General features: G+C 35.2%; 1 protein-coding gene across 1 annotated transcript in view; it reads left to right on the forward strand.

Annotated features, from left to right (window-relative positions):
- The window catches only part of WDHD1 (WD repeat and HMG-box DNA binding protein 1), a 50752-nt gene that overhangs the window by 1587 nt on the left and 32589 nt on the right, over positions 1 to 16576 (forward strand). Inside the window, exons 3-10 of the mRNA XM_040226395.1 lie at positions 3636 to 3747; positions 8426 to 8577; positions 10072 to 10183; positions 10347 to 10397; positions 11487 to 11582; positions 14703 to 14795; positions 15580 to 15686; positions 15900 to 16041. Coding sequence (XP_040082329.1) covers positions 3636 to 3747; positions 8426 to 8577; positions 10072 to 10183; positions 10347 to 10397; positions 11487 to 11582; positions 14703 to 14795; positions 15580 to 15686; positions 15900 to 16041 — 865 coding nt within the window. The remainder of the gene's footprint in view (positions 1 to 3635; positions 3748 to 8425; positions 8578 to 10071; positions 10184 to 10346; positions 10398 to 11486; positions 11583 to 14702; positions 14796 to 15579; positions 15687 to 15899; positions 16042 to 16576) is intronic.

Genomic DNA, 16576 nt, shown 5'->3' on the forward strand with positions numbered 1-16576 from the left:
AGAAAATATTGCATGTCTACTCCACTGGGTGCTAGAGATACAATAGTGCAAACAAAGCACAGTCTTTTCCCTCATTGACCTTAAAGTCTTTGTAGATTGACAGAAACAGAGTACAAATTAATCACAAAAAATACATTTAGTATTACAGTTAGAGTTATTAAGTGATATGTACAGTGATAAGCATATAGGAGGGGGAAGTTGGCCTAGTTTCAGAAGGGAGGGATATTTAATGCTGTGAACTTGGATGAAATCATCTAGGCAGGGAGTGAATGTTTTATTTTTTTAAGAGATTGTAGGTCTAAGCCCTGGGCACTCCAGAATATTAGGATACCAAGTAGGAGAAGGAGGTGTAGCCAAAGAGGATAAGAAGGGATTGTAAGAAAAGTAGAAAATCAAGAGACAAGAATGGTATCAGTAAGCCAAATATTTTAAGGAGGAGGAAATACACTATGGCAAATTCTGCTGGTGGGTCAAGTTGAGGGTGTTTTTATTTGTTTTCTTTTTTAATGGAGTGGTAAGAATAAAAGTTTGTTACAATGGATTTAGGAGAATAGAAAAGGATTGGAGTTTATGAGGATGACACTGAAAGAATGAGAGTAGTGGAATAGGAATGTGAAGTCAGGAAAGGTAATCTTTTAAGGTAAGAAAGATTACAACATATGTTTCAGTGGAGAGGAACCAAAAGAGGGTTAAGCCAATATTAGAATAAAAAGAAGGAGAATGGCTATGGTGATGTCTTTGAGTGGATGAGAGGCGCTATGGTAGAGTAAAAAGCAGGAGGGATTGGCCAGAGATAGGAGCACGGTCAGTTTCATAAACAGAGGAAAGGAGCACCTAGAATGAATGTGGAGAACATGTGGATAATTTCTATAGACTGTTTCTGTTTTCTAAGTGAAATAGGAAATAAAGTCATTAGTTGAGAATGGACAGGAGGTAGAGGTTTGAAGGAAGAGGAGTAGATATGAGATAGGTGGTTAGTAGAGAGGGTAAGTTGAATGAACTAGGGAAATGTAATTGGATTACAAGGCGGCACTGAAGGCCTAATTCAAATGAATAGTTATGAATTTAGATTGGGATGAAATAATCTGTTTCTGTGTTTTCTCCAGTTCTATTTAGTTCTGTAAGTGCAAATTTATTAATAGGCAGTGAGTTGGATGTTTAACCAGGGTTGTGGGTTTTTTTTTGTGTTTTTTTTTTTTTTGGGGGGGGTACAAAGTGAAACCCAAAGGATTTATTTGAGTGTAACATAAAGAATTCATTTTAGTGACAGTATGGATCTAAACCAGATTAGGAGGTATGTGAGAATTTGAGGGAATGAGAAACAGTGAAAAGGTACTTTCAGTAGATTGTAGATAGAATTGTAATAGAATTTAAAAATAGTTGGAGTTAGGATATTAAGGGTATAAGTTGAAACAATAAGTGATTAAGATGCTTGAAGCAGATTATGAACCAATTGCAGTGTTGACAAAGACAAAATTTGAGTCTGAGATGGGATGGAGGTACAAGATCAAGTATCAGAAGGTTTCATCTACATGGATATTGAAAATACAGAATTGCAATAGGAATAGTGTTAGAGAATAACAAGGAGCCTTCTGCTAAAAATTGTTAGGGAACAAGGGATTTCTCTTGAATTTGTAGCTGGTCTGATGAGTTTCAGGCTTTTTTTTTTTTCTTGAGAGAGTAGGGTGTGGTGATAGAATGGCCGGGGTAATAACGGGGTCCCAGAGGGATATAGAAAAGAAGTCAGCCACCACTTAAGAGGGCTGAAGAGGAAGCAGTGTTCTCAGAGGAATGTTCAGAAAAAAGCTGATTTTGCTGGTGCCTGACCATGAATCTCATGAGGCCCACTGGAAGGGTTAGGAAGGGGTGGTTAGATTAGGGAAACAGCATTGCTGTGGGAGAGAGGATAAAGGTGTGATAGAATTAGTCCTTTGCTTAAAAACTTACAGTGGATTTCTTCATTTATTATCTAACTTAGGACACCTTTGAGAATGGAGAGAAGGGTTTCAAAGTAAAGTACACTTTTTAAAATTATTTAACGATTGGCAAATTACTCTTTTTAATAGATCTGTAACATACTACTATTCAAAAACTATTTCAAGACAATTTTTTGTAAAAAATTTTGTGACAAAACATTAAAAATTTTTTTATCAGTTAACACCTGTTGTCTTTGAAAAGAGGTGTTATATCAAGAAAGGGTTGGAAAGGGAGAGATGGATTATCAGTGGTTGTCTTGCAGATTTACCTACATGTTATAGAGTAGAACATGTAGGTGAGAACTCTATTCATGGCACTTGGTACACCGCAAACAAGATCATAACAGAAACTGAAAAGGAAAAGAAGTCTGTCAAATTCACCAATTTTGACACAACTAGTACTAATGTGTTTTAAAGTGAAAAATTAGGACAAATTTTAATGCAACTAATACTGAAGGATAAATGCCCAAATCAGCTGGGTGCATAAATCAAGAATGTCCAGGGCAAACTGAGACTTACAGTCCTCTTATTTATTTCTTATAGTACCGAATCCAAACTCCTTACTCTGGCATTAAAGTCAATCTACTTTTCCCCCCGCTCAGTTTCCTGGCATGCCTGCTCCATGTAAACTCCCCTGTGCTTTACTAATTTCTTATTTTGATTCGTGTAGTATTGTCTGTTTGAAACTGTCCTTTTTACCAATCTCAGCATATCCAGTCCTACCTGTCCTTTTCTTAGGAACCCTTCTGACTTTCCAAGTGGAAATGAATTTTTTTCTTCTGAACATCCATAGTTTTGTTTTTATTTTTGGCTGTGCTGGGTCTTCATTGCTGTGTGGGCTTTCTCTGGTTGTTACAAGTAGGAGCTACTCTAGTTGTGGTGCACAGGCTTCTCATTATGGAGCCCTCCTGTTGAGGAGCATGGGCTTCAGTAGTTGCAACATATGAACTCGGTAGTTGCCACTCCTGGGGTCTGGAGCACAGGCTCAGTAGTTGTAGTGCATGGGCTTAGTTGCTCTGCTGCATGTGGGTTCCTCCTAGATCAGGGATCAAACCTGTGTCTCCTGCATTGGCAGGTGGCTTCTTTACCACTGAGCCACCAGGGAAACGCCCATCCATAGTTTTTTATATGGCTACTCTTTGCCATTTACCATTTTATTTTTGTATTTTATTTACTGTTGTGTCTAGAGAGGACATAACAAATGAATAACATCACTCAGAAAATAAGATTTGAGAGATGACAGATAGCCACTTGAATAATCAGCTTTGGATAATTGAGCTCTTGCATTCATCCATTTATTCATTCAGCATTTATCAAAGCTTCTGTCAGAGACTGCTTTGTGCTGTAGGAACAATGGTAAGCAAAGTAGACCTGGTCCCTGTCCCTGTTGTTACAGAGATTACACGTTTCACTGTCTTACATTATTGCAAATATCTAAATAATTTTATGCCACGGAGAAACTGTAGAGAACATAAACTTACATTTTATTTTATAGAATGAGAGGTTAACAGTCCTTGTTATTGAGGTTAATATATGTAAAATAAAGAAACATATTGGCTGATAACCTTGATTTAATTAAAAAAGAGATAAAGTAGCATTCTAAAAAAATTAATAAACCTAAAACTGGGTGACTTTTTAATGAGTGTGTTTCCTTCACAGCTGTATTGTAACTTCTGGAAGTGATGGTGATGTGAGGATTTGGGAAGATTTGGATGATGATGACCCTAAGTCCATTAATGTTGGAGAAAAAGCATATTCATGTGCTTTAAAGGTATTAAAAACAATTACAGCAATTGATATGAAATGACACTGCTGTGTGATGTTTGGATGAAAAATATTTTTATAGAAGTTCTGAATGCAGATATATTTTTTATTTCTCTTATGAAATATTTTAAAATGTGTAATTATGCCATAATTTGCCTAAAATTTTTACCAGTAAAATCTGAGTGGTTTATAAAAGGTGATTAATGGATAGTGACAGTGAGCCAGTTAAAATATATGCAAGAAATTATACCTTATCTTTAGAGTTTTAAATGTTCCTGTTCTCCTTTGAAAATTAACAATATATTTTAAAAATTTTAGCTCACTAATTCACATAACTTGAGAAATTGTACTGGAAAAAAGGACTGTTTCATTAACTTCAAGATACAGACTTATTTCATATTTCTAATGTTTTATTTAAAGTAAATATGGAAATGAGATATAGGTTCCTTGGAGAATGGAGCTGTGTTTTCAGAAGGACTTTGCAAACTAAGTGTCTGAGTTTTTATTTTTGATGAATTTTGAGTTAAGTGTATTGTATTTGGATAGAAAAAATAATCTTTCTATAGAATTCATATATTTTTCAAACCTAAACTCATTAAGGTAGATGAGATGGTCTTAAATACTTTACATATTCTTTTTTAAAATAGTCATATAGGATACAAAATGTCTTCCCAGGAGAAAAATATAAATGACTGTTGTACATTAAATATGAGCTAAATCATAGCAAGGTTATGCTCAAAATCCTTCAAGCTAGGCTTTAACAGTATATGAACCAAGAACTTCCAGATGTATGTAAGCTGGGTTTCAAAGAGGCAGAGGAGCTAGAGATCAAATTGCCAACACTTATTCGATCATGGAGAAAACAAGGGAGTTCAGAAAGGCATCTACTTCTGCTTCATTGACTACACTAAAGTCTTTGACTATGTGGATAACAGCAATCTGGAAAATTCTTAAAAGAGATGGGAATACCAGACCACCTTACTTGTCTACTCAGAAACTTGTATGCAATTCAAGAAGCAACAGTTAGAGTCAGACATGAAACAACTGATTCAAAATTAGGAAAGGAGTACAACAAGGCTATATATTGTCACTGTGCTTAAACTTCCATGAAGAGTATATCATACGAAATGCTGGGCTGGATGAATCCCAAGCTGGAATCAAGATTGCCGGAAGAAATACCAACAGCCTCAGATACGCAGATCATACAACTCTAATGGCAGAAAGTGAAAAGAAACTAAAGAGCTCTTGAGTGTGATAGAGAAGATTGAAAAAACTTGTTTGAAACTCAACACTAAAAAAACTTAAGATCATGGCATCTGATCCCATCACTTCATGACAAATGGAAGTGGAAAAAGTGGAAGCAGTGACAGATTTTCTTTTCTTGGCCTCCAAAATCACTGCAATGGTGACTGTGGCCATGGAATGAAAAGATGCTTTTGCTTGTGGAAGGAAAACTATGGTAAACCTAAAGAGCATATTCAAAAATAGAGGCATATGGTCAGAGGTCCATAGAGTCAAAGCTATGATTTTTCCAGTAGCCGTATACTGATGTGAGAGTTGGACCATAAAGAAGACTGAACACTGAAGAACTGATGCTTTAAAATTGTGGTCTGCAGAAGACTTGAGGGTCCCTTGGACTGCAAAGAGATCAAATCAGTGAATCCTAAAGGAAATCAATCCTGAATAGTCAATGGAAGAACTGATGCTGAAGCTAAAACTCCTATACTTTGGCCACCTGGTGCAAAGAGTGGACTCATTGGAAAAGACCCTGATGCTGGGCAAGATTGACGGCAAAAGGAGAAGGGGGTGGCAGAGGAGGATATGGTTAGATAGCCTCACAAAGTTGGTGGACATGAATTTGAGCGGTGCAAACTCCGGGAGATAGTGGAGGACAGAGAAGCCTGGTGTGCTGCAATCCATGGGGTCACAAAGAGTCAGACACAACTTAGGGACTGAGCATCAACATCATTCAGCCCACTAGAAGTCCCATGTTAAGTGCTAAAATGTTTGGCTTTAGGAATGGAATTTATAGTATAGTATATGGCCGTGTAGGGTTGGCCGTGTAGGCTTGACCGTGTAGGGTTGGCCTCAGAGTTCATTCTGGTTTCATAATGAGACGAAATCAGTTCTGATGTGGTGAAGCCACAGAGTGCAGGCTGTGTTCTACCCAGCTCATGGCTCTTGTGGGGAGAAGAATTCCCTCATGGAAATAACAGGAATCACTCAAAGCTTGTGGCAAAGAGAGTTTATTGAAAAGGAGCAGAGAAGGTTTCTGACATAGACATCAGAAGGGGGTAGAGAAAATACTCTTGTCATCAGTTTGAGCAGAGCGTTACATACTTTTAATTTGTCACTAAGAATAAATTGAAAAACTGTTTCAAGGTTGTAAAAGCTCTGTTGGACTTTCCCCCCGCCATAACATACATCTTGAGATAACACCACACAGGATTAGCTAGGGGGGGATGTATTCCTACAATGGTCTTGAGGGAAAAACAGATTCTCAGACAAGATATGTGGTTACCATTATAATCATTAACATGGAGTTAAAAAAAAGAAGAAAAAAACATAACATGTGAGCAAGATGTATTGTTTGTGGAGTCTATGTGACTAGATGCTTTAATGCAAAAGAATGTATAAAGAATGTTGGTCTCCTCCTCCTCCTTGAGGGTCCTTGGACTCCCTATCAACTGGCCTAAGCTTTAGCTGTCTCAATAACGTAAAATAAAAGCCTGAATGAACTTTTTGGCTAACCCAATACTTCAATGGAAAGATGTTTCCAAATAGCCATGCAAAGTTGACAGTTTTGCAATGTATTTCATTTAAAGCATAATAGGTTATAAGGAAAATATAATTAGGTGCTTTAATTGAGAACAAAGCAGAAAAAAAGTACCACCCTCCAAAATAGTAAAAGTGGGATGTATCAATGTATCTGTGAGTAATTAACTGTTGTTAATACTTGCCTAGTATTTTACACGGCCTTTTTTTTCTGGGAAAATCAAAGCTCATAGGAAGGTCAAATGGCTAGTAAGGAACACAGTGGGCCCAAGTCATCCTTTACTGGGGTTCCTTCCTCCTTGTGTACCAAGAAAAAGAATAGTCTTGACCTGGTCCAGAACACAGCTCTGATCCTTTCATGGTTTCTTTTTTTTCTTTCGTTTTTACTAGTTGACATTATATACTGGTAGTGAGTTGATTTCCTAATAGATTTGTTTGAAAATGACTTCAAAGCAAGGCCTTTATTCCTGGCTTGCAAGGGAGTTAGTGTAGTTATGCATTTTAACATTTCCACATGAATAGAAGGCTAGTTAAAGTTGTGTTAAAGAACTACCAAGATTCTTTACTGGAGATAACTGAGGATGCTTAGTATTCTACTAAGAAATCTGTCTGCAAAGTAAAGAATAGCCAGGTTGCAGAATTTCTGCCCATGCACATAAATAAATAGTTGGTGTTTTGACAGTTTGGCCAAAGAACACTTTGCACCATCAGTGTTGTGTTGAGTTGGTTATAGTTTTTTGTTAATTCTCTTCTTATTTTCACATTTAAATTATTGTTAGCTTATCTTCAACATTATCAATTTAGTTTAATGTGGGTTTTTAATTATATACAGTAGTTGCAAACAGGCATAAACAGTATTTTTCACCAGTGTTCCAGTAATTGAACTCAGAGGTGTTTATCACAGTTCAAATTTGAATTGTCTGTACTGTTGTTTGAACAGATGGATACATCTCCCCAAATACTGCTGTATGGTAACTTGCCATTGTATTACCAGGTTCTTTTCCCATTAGAATGGGAGCAGATGTGGCAGATAAGCTGAGAGATCCCAAGTATGCAAATACGGCTAAGACCTATTGGTGTAGGGTAAAGTAAGTTCGTTAACAAACTTGAGTAGTTTGTGTTTTTTGGCAGTTATTATTCAATATAAATTAATAAATTGACCATATGATATTTTAAGTTGTATGTGGGGTTGGTAGACTGTGTCTTGCCCATCAGGACTTAATTCTTCCTGGATAAGTAATAAAAATTAAGGTGGTAGGGCAGATCCTTAACGTTTTATGATTCTTAGCTAAAAACTGCAGAACAACAGTGTTTGCTGATCATATTCAGATCCTAAAATTTTCTATGTATTCAGGTGTTTTTCTAATACTAAATAAACACTGTACTTCCATTACAGGGGACCTGGGTTCAATGCGTGTTTAGGGAACTAAGATCCTGCCTGCTATGTGGTGTGCTTAAAAAAAAGGGAGCAGTGAATTCTGCATTTAGACTTCACCCTATTCCACAAAGACATCTGATGCTTGTTTTCCGGAACATAGGGCAGCACTGATAGCGTGTCCATTGTGTTGTTCCCTCATTGACACGAGCTATGCTTTCTTGTCAGAGTCTCTTTTTTTGTGACATTTGGGAATCCATAAAACACTATTTAATTATTTTTCTTGGCAGAAGTACAAGAAAAATCAGAGGCTGAAAGTTGGGCTGATGAAGGGGGAATTAAATTTTCTAAAGACAGCAAATAAGTTTTTCTTGCTAATAGCTATTTCAGAAAAGTTGTACATTGAGTGATTATTTTTCTCTTAGTGTGGATTACATTTGTAAATTTTTTGTTGTTGTTTTTTACAAGATTTTTAACTACTGAGGGACTCCCAATTAGTTCATTTTTACTAGTGTTTCTTTTATTTTTCTTTTAGAATGGAAAATTGGTCACTGCAGTATCTAACAATACTATTCAAGTGCACACATTTCCTGAAGGAATTCCGGATGGAATATTGACTCGCTTCACCACAAATGCAAACCATGTGGTGTTTAATGGGGATGGTACAAAAATTGCTGCTGGATCTAGGTAAGGCTCTTTGGTATCAGAAAATGAAATAATCTTAGAACAAAATGGCCTCATTCATTGGACTCAGGATAACATTTTCAGGACTCTAGTCCTTCTTTGTTGTTGTTATTTAATTATTATATTTTAGTCTTTTTTTCTGGTAAAGGTTTTTGATGATAAACTAGTGCTTCTTTGTGAATTGAGGTATATTGCTTTGTTGACAGCCTGCTAAGTAAATATTGGAAAAGACTGAGGAAAGATGATAGTTGGATACAAAATTTTAAAAATTATTTTAGATAGAACCTACATTGTACTCTTGCCTGGAAAATCCCATGGACGGAGGAGCCTGGTAGGCTGCAGTCCATGGGGTCACTAAGAGTCAGACATGACTGAGCGACTTCACTTTCACTTTTCACTTTCCTGCATTGGAGAAGGAAATGGCAACCCACTCCAGTATTCTTGCCTGGAGAATCCCAGGGATAGAGGAGCCTGTTGGGCTGCTGTCTATGGGGTCGCACAGAGTCGGACACGACTGAAGCGACTTAGCAGCAACACTGTACAGTTAGGAGTTTTGTTTCTCTCGATGCTTATTTGTCATAGGAGGAAAGTGTAATTGGTGAATTTCTGAGTTGGAGTAAAAGGCCTAGTGCTTTTTTTTTTTTTTTTTTTTAAGATTTACTTAATTTTTTGGCTATGGTAGGTCTTTGTTGCAGAACACTGGCTTTCTCTGGTGGTGGCAAGCAGGGGCGATTGTTTGTTGGGATGTGCATACTTCTCATCGTGGTGGCTTCTCGTGTCGCAGAGCATGGGCTCTAGGGCGAGTGGGCTTTAGTAGTTCGGTGTGGGTAGTTGCGGCCCTCTTCCAGACCAGGAGTCAGACCAGTGTCCTTTGCATTGCAGGGCAGATTCTTAACCACTGAACCACCAGGGCAGTGCTGGCATAGTGCTTTTAAAAATGATTATTACCGTAATTAGATTAGCAAATAATAGAAGCTTAAGATTTAACTAAGGAAGCCATTTCCTAAAAGTGTTTGTATTGAACATATAGGAAACCTTGAGTTATGTTTTATAGCATCTTTATAGAGCAAAAGGAGAAGGCAGTGGCAACCCACTCCAGTACTCTTGCCTGGAAAATCCCATGGACGGAGGAGCCTGATAGGCTGCAGTCCATGGGGTCGTGAAGAGTCAGACACGACTAAGCGACTTCACTTTTTGCATTAGAGAAGGAAATGGCAACCCACTCCAGTGTTCTTGCCTGGAGAATCCCATGGATGGGGGAGCATGGTGGCCTGCTATCTATGGGGTCGCACAGAGTCAGACATGACTGAATCGACTTAGTAGCAGCAGCATAGAGCAAAACTAAAAGGTAAGTTATTAGATATGGGTGCCAGATTTCACATGTTGCTACAAAGAAATGATGGCATTTACTTTTGTGTTTTTGAAATATTTGGGTCATAGCTTTTGAGAGCCTTTGCATTGACATTTATTGATATACGTTACTCTTTTTGTTCTTAGTGACTTTCTAGTCAAAATTGTGGATGTGATGGATTGCAGCCAACAGAAAACATTTCGAGGACATGATGCCCCTGTTTTAAGTCTTTCCTTTGACCCTAAGGACATCTTTCTGGTAATCATTTTTTCTCCTCTTTTTGCATTTTTTGATGAATATGTTTAAAGCTGTAAGAAAATTAGCATAAAATTTCGTGCAATTGATAAAAGCCTGTTTGAACCAGTTTCCATATAGTATTATGGCTCTAACTATAGAGAAATCTATTTTTTCATTCCTGCAGGCATCAGCTAGTTGTGATGGATCTGTCAAAGTGTGGCAAATTTCAGATCAGGTAAACTCATCAATTTGAATTTAAAACTGTTTGCCTATTTGGTCATATATTGGGTGTTACATAAGGTATTATTGGGCCAAATTAGTAGTTCTTTTCCTTCATAGTTCGTTTCTTTTCAGTAGCATAAAATACTGGTTTTGTGATTGAATTCCACGGTAATCTATTCAAAAGTAAATATGTTGAAGACTAATTGATTTTGTACCCAATCACAAAGGAAATTACAGATTTATATTTCATTTTTAGGTTTGGTAACTCAGTAAGGGAAATTTGATCATTATATATTTACAAACTAATTACCATATTTTGGTCCCTAGATGTTGGGGATTCAAAAATAAGACATGGGCCACACTTGATTTGGAGAGTCACACAATTTATTCTAACCCAGCCTGATAGTAGTTTTAAAAGAGGTATGAAGAAAGTGCTTTCTGGATCAGCAGAAGGAACAATTAATTCTTCCTGAGGCAATCAGAGAAGGCTTGGCATTTGTGGGGATGATGTGGCTGATGAGAAAAACATCCCCTACAGATACGCTTCAGCTCATAGCCACAGTCCCTTCCCTCATGTTTGAACTGTTTAAAAGAATTGGCTTTGACAGCTTGACATTTTACAGTAAATCTCTCAAGTTTCTTTTCATAGTTACTTTAAGATTTTAATGTACTGGGGGTTTTTGTTTGTGTTTATTCAGTGAGTATATTGTTTGCTTATCTTACATAGGAAATACTCTTATTGAGTTAATTATTTAAGACTTGTGCTCTTTATAATTCTGAAAAACTTAAAGGAACTTAGGTAAATCGAATACTGTATTATAATTAGGTTAAAGTGAATTAAGTTGCTTTTTTTCTGAGTGATGTATCAGTTTGAAGAAACCACTTATTAAATGTATTTAGTGCTGCTTATCTTTTGGGGAGAATTTTCATAAAGGGAAATAAATTTTTATTTTTTTTATTTTTTTATTTTTTTATTTTTTTTTTTTTGGAAATAAATTTTTATTTTGCATTTTATTTTTCATTTTTATTTATTTAAAATGATTATTTTTCAGTCAGAAGACTTGGATTTTCCTGTTTTTTTTTTTTTTTTTTTTTTAATTAGACATCTCCTATTAGTTGGCCACTGCTACAAAAATGCAATGATGTGGTAAATGCAAAATCAATCTGCAGACTTGCTTGGCAGCCAAAAAGTGGGAAGGTGAGTGACTCTTATTTTTCAACCTTTGTTTTATTTATGTGTTTTGGTCCTTGTTGCCTTTGAGTGTAAGAATAGTTTTTTAATTGTAACTATTTAATTTATTCTATAAATTTTAGAGCTAAAAGCCAATTAATTATTATTGAAAAGTTTTAAGAAACGTTTCAACTTTTGTCTTTTTTTCTATTTTTTTTCCCTTTATTTTTCTAAATGAAACAATGTGGAAACAGTCTTGTTATGTTAACTTTTACTACTAGTGTTTAACATTTTGGGGGTACTTGATACAGTTAGACAATGGAAGGATATGAGACATTTGAAAGAAGAGAAGGAGAATGTATACAAGAAAATGCTTGTATCCCAAGAAAATCAACTGAGGGAAAAATACTACTGATATGAAAATTCAATCAGGTAGTCGGAAGCAAAATTAATATATGAAACCAGTAACAATCCTGTATATAAACAGCAGCCATTTAGAAACTATGGTGGGAAAAGATAAAATAACTTGGAGTAAACTCCAAAAAACGTGTAAGAGCCAAATAAAGAGAAACATGCTACCCAGAAGAGTAAAAGAAAACTTTAGAAAAAAATTTATCCCATTCTTTTTTCTAAGTTACTTATTTATTGAGGAATAGATGATTTACAATGTTACGTTAGTGTCAGATGTACAACATAGTGATTCAGAATTTTTGTAGATTGTATTCCATTTAAAGTTACATAAAATATTGGCTGCATCCCCTGTGCAATATATCCTTTTAGCTTATTTATTTTATACAATATAGTTTGTACTTCTTAATCTCTAGCCCCTCTTTTGCACTTTGCCTCTCTTCTCAGTGGTAACCACTTAATTTGTTCTATTTATCTGTGAGTCTGTTTCTGTTTTATTTATTCATTTTATTTACTTATTTTATTTTTTAAATTACAGATGTAAGTAATAACATACAGTATTTGCCTTTCTCTGACTTATTTCACTAAGCATAATACCTCCAGGTTTATCCATGTTGTTGCAAATGAAAATATTTAGAAAAGTACATTAAAAATATATCCCATTATTTAAAATGAATTTTTGATATTACTATATCAGGTATTACCTAAATTATTTATAGTCTTGAAAACATTCAATATAAAATATCAGTAAGATGTTTAGGGGGACCAAAGAACTTATTCTAAAACCATATGGAAAACTAAAAGTTTTGAAAAAGAAAAGTGGTGAAATCTAGTTAAATATATAATGTGCTATGGAAATTAAAAGTTTGCTGCTTACTCATGAATAAATATCTATTAAACAGAGAGGTAGATCAAGCATATGTGGGAAGTTAGTATATTATAAAGGTGAAGAAAAGGAGATTTAATAAAGGTACTGGCAAAAGGCATAAATACCAGGAGGTGAGAATTACTGAGAACCATCTTGAGGCCTTCCTATCACATGGTGAATCTCATTATATAAATATTTGCTGTATTGTTTTCCAAATTCTCCGTGTATGTGAAAATTTTGAGAAAAAATTTATAAGTTCGGTAATATGAAAAAAAAATATTTCAGTGGCAAAGGACAAATGTAAACTGAGAGCTTGAAATAATTATGATTTAGAGTTCATTTCTTTGATAGTCAAAGAGTTCTTATAAATCAGTAAGATCCCAATAAAAAGATGAACAAGGACATTAGCAGACAGTGTATAGAAAAAGATACACAAATGGCTTTTACATATGAAAATACATGCAGCCTTTTATACTAAGGACTTCCCTAGTAGCTAAGATGGTAAAGAATGTGTCTGCAATGCAGGAGACCTGGGTTTGATCCCTGGGTTGGAAGGTCTCCTGGAGAAGGGAATGGGGACCCACTCCAATTCTTGCCTGGAAAATTCTACAGACAGAGGAGCCTGGTGGGCTACAGTCCATGGGGTTGCAAAGAATTGGACAGGATTGAGCAACTAACACTTGCTTTCATACTGAAAGAAATACAAATTGAAACATGATCATCTATTTTTCATTTGTCTGATGCTCAAACTTCAAAGGGTTGATATAAACTGTATGGAAGAGTATGTGGCAGTTTTTATTGGAATGCATGAACAATAGAACTAGTTCTAGGCATATATTCTATAGATATATTTGGCACATATGCACTATGTATCAATATGGCAAAAATGTCTTATCATTATTTGTAGTAGCAAAAGATTGTAAACATCCTAAATGTTCTTTAATAGAGAATTAGTCAAATTGTGGTGTTTATTCCTGGGAGTGGAATACCCTGCAACTGTTAGAATGAGGTATATCTGTGTCTTCACAGGGAATACTCAATCTTTAGAAATACTAAAAACATCAGGCTATAGAGCTGCAGATACAGATAGTAGATAGAATGCTGTTTATTGTTTCTATTTGCATATATGTACATAATGCATTCTTGTATAGACTGTGCTTAAGTTCTTTGCTTTTGGGAAGTAAAAATAGGATTTAGGGATTAGAGAGAGTTACTTTTCAATGTATACACTTTTGTGTCATGGAAACTTTTATGAGTACATTCAGCATTAAAGTGATAGTTGAGAAATCTGGTATGTATTTTTCTTTGCTTATGAAACAATAAAATTTTAAAAACAATACATTTTTTGGTAAGTGTGAAAAGAATACGTCATTTTTAACTAATCTATTTCTTTGGAAGAATACGTAAGAAGGTAAGTTTCCTTTTTCTAAGATACACAAAGTATTGTGGCTCTTTTCTTTCCTTCCAGCAAATGAGATGAATTTAAAAAAAAAATTTTTTTTTGTTTGGCCACACATTGTGGCATGTGAAACTAGGACCAAAGGTTAAACTTGAACCCCTTGCAGTGGGAGCACAGAGTCTTAACCACTGGACCACCAGGAAAGGCCAAGATGAATTTCTAGATCCAAAGTGCTCATATGCTTTAAGAAATGGTATTAAAAATACGAGTATTATAAGTGCTCTGTTTTTCAATACAAGCAGTTGAGTGATCATCACCCATTCGTTGCTTATTAGGATTTTAAGTAACCTTCTGAGTTTGGTTACTTGCCAATTAAAATATAGCTTTGCTCTTATTTGGATGAATTTTCTGCTTTTTTTCCTCTTTAAACTTAATGTCAGCTTCTATTTAAATCATTTATCTTTCCTAATAGTTACTGGCAGTTCCTGTGGAAAAATCTGTTAAGCTATATAGAAGAGAAACTTGGAGTAACCAGTTTGATCTTTCAGATGATTTCATCTCTCAGGTAGGTTTTGTAAGTGATACTTTGAAGAGGCTAATGGGAATATTTACTGCATACTTTGCTTTAATACAATTACAGTTAAATATTGTTGGACATGGAGAAGAACTCCATCTTCCACCCCTCAGCCTTTCTTCATTTAGCCAATAATTGGACAGTAGCTAAGTCTTTGTTAGGTCCTATTTGACCATTCTCCTTTGTGAAATTTGATAAGAAAATCTTTTAATTTGTAAGAAGTCAAATGCCTAGCATAGTATTAAAATAGATAACTGTCACATTATTAGTAGTAAGCATTTATTGTTAAGTGAACTTCCTTGAGACTTGTTTATTAGACCCTGGAATTTTAGAATAGGAAAGGTTGTTGGTCTATGTCTCTCTGTCACCCTCACCCTCTTTTCTCTCATTCTACCCATTTTGCAGTTAGGAAACAGAGGCCCAGTAGGTCAGCAGTTATGCTTCTTAGTATGACTCACTTCACTTCCTGGTTCTTCATCTTGATGACTGCTAAGAGGATAACTTGTGTTGTCTCTCCAGGATAAAAGCATTTCTTAGATTCTGTTTTTAAAATTGTGCTCTTGTAATTTTCTGATGATAAACAAACTAGTAGCTGCTATTACTTTGTTAAATATTACTGGAAAAGAACATTAAAAAATAAATAAACTTTGTCTTGCCATTTGTGTATCAGATTTAAATAAAAATTGGATATAAAATTTTGAATTTGGTAATAAAATGAGTTTTTTAGTTTCAAATTATATAAAATAGTTATTTATTAATTGTTTTTCTTTACTAGACACTGAATATAGTAACCTGGTCTCCTTGTGGACAGTATTTAGCTGCAGGGAGTATTAATGGTTTAATTATAATTTGGAATGTGGAAACCAAAAATTGCATTGAAAGGTATGATTCAGTAAATCTTTTGTCTCTTTTTTGCTTATTTCTATTAGATTTTTGCTTTATTATTAAACATTTCAAATTTGTGATCATTAGATTGTTAAAATGCACACTAATAAATACATTTATCAAAACTTTGCTAAATAAAATTTATCTACAGAAATGGATAGCTTATAATTTTCTTGACAAGGTTTTAAGGGCTTACATTTTAATTTTTAGGGTGAAACATGAGAAAGGTTATGCGATTTGTGGCCTGTCATGGCATCCTACTTGTGCTCAAATAGCTTATACTGATGCAGAAGGAAATCTGGGCCTCCTGGAGAATGTTTGTGACCCCAGTGGAAAGATGTCAGACAGTAAGGTAATAAGTAATAGGGTCGAACAGTTTCTTCAGTCTTTCTGTGGTCGTATGAATTTGGGAAACACTGCAAACTAGGTTACCTTCTTTGAAAATTATAATTTATGTTATTAGATGTTCAGTAATGCTCTATCACAGAACTGTTTAAACTTGTTTTATCCTAATGTTTCACAAATACACTTTCCTAAGGAACTTTTTTCCCTCCATACAATGTCCATTAATATTCCATGGCTCTCCAAGAAATGCCTTTGTGAAATACTGCTTTAGTATTCATGTGTTCTAGGAATTTTTAGTTAAATGTTTTATAGATGAAAATTAGAGTTAATAGCTATAATTTAGTTTAACCTAAAGTTTTTCTGTCCTGAATTAGCCTTAACTCTCAGAGCTTGTTTTGCTGCTGCTAAGTCGCTTCAGTTGTGTCCGACTCTGTGCGACTCCATAGATGGCAGCCCACCAGGCTCCCCCGTCCCTGGGATTCTCCAGACAAGAACACTGGAGTGGGTTGCCATTTCCTTCTCCAATGCATGAAAGTGAAACA

The sequence above is a fragment of the Oryx dammah genome, unplaced genomic scaffold, assembly GCF_014754425.2.
Source record: "Oryx dammah isolate SB20612 unplaced genomic scaffold, SCBI_Odam_1.1 HiC_scaffold_26, whole genome shotgun sequence".
Taxonomy (NCBI): domain Eukaryota; kingdom Metazoa; phylum Chordata; class Mammalia; order Artiodactyla; family Bovidae; genus Oryx; species Oryx dammah.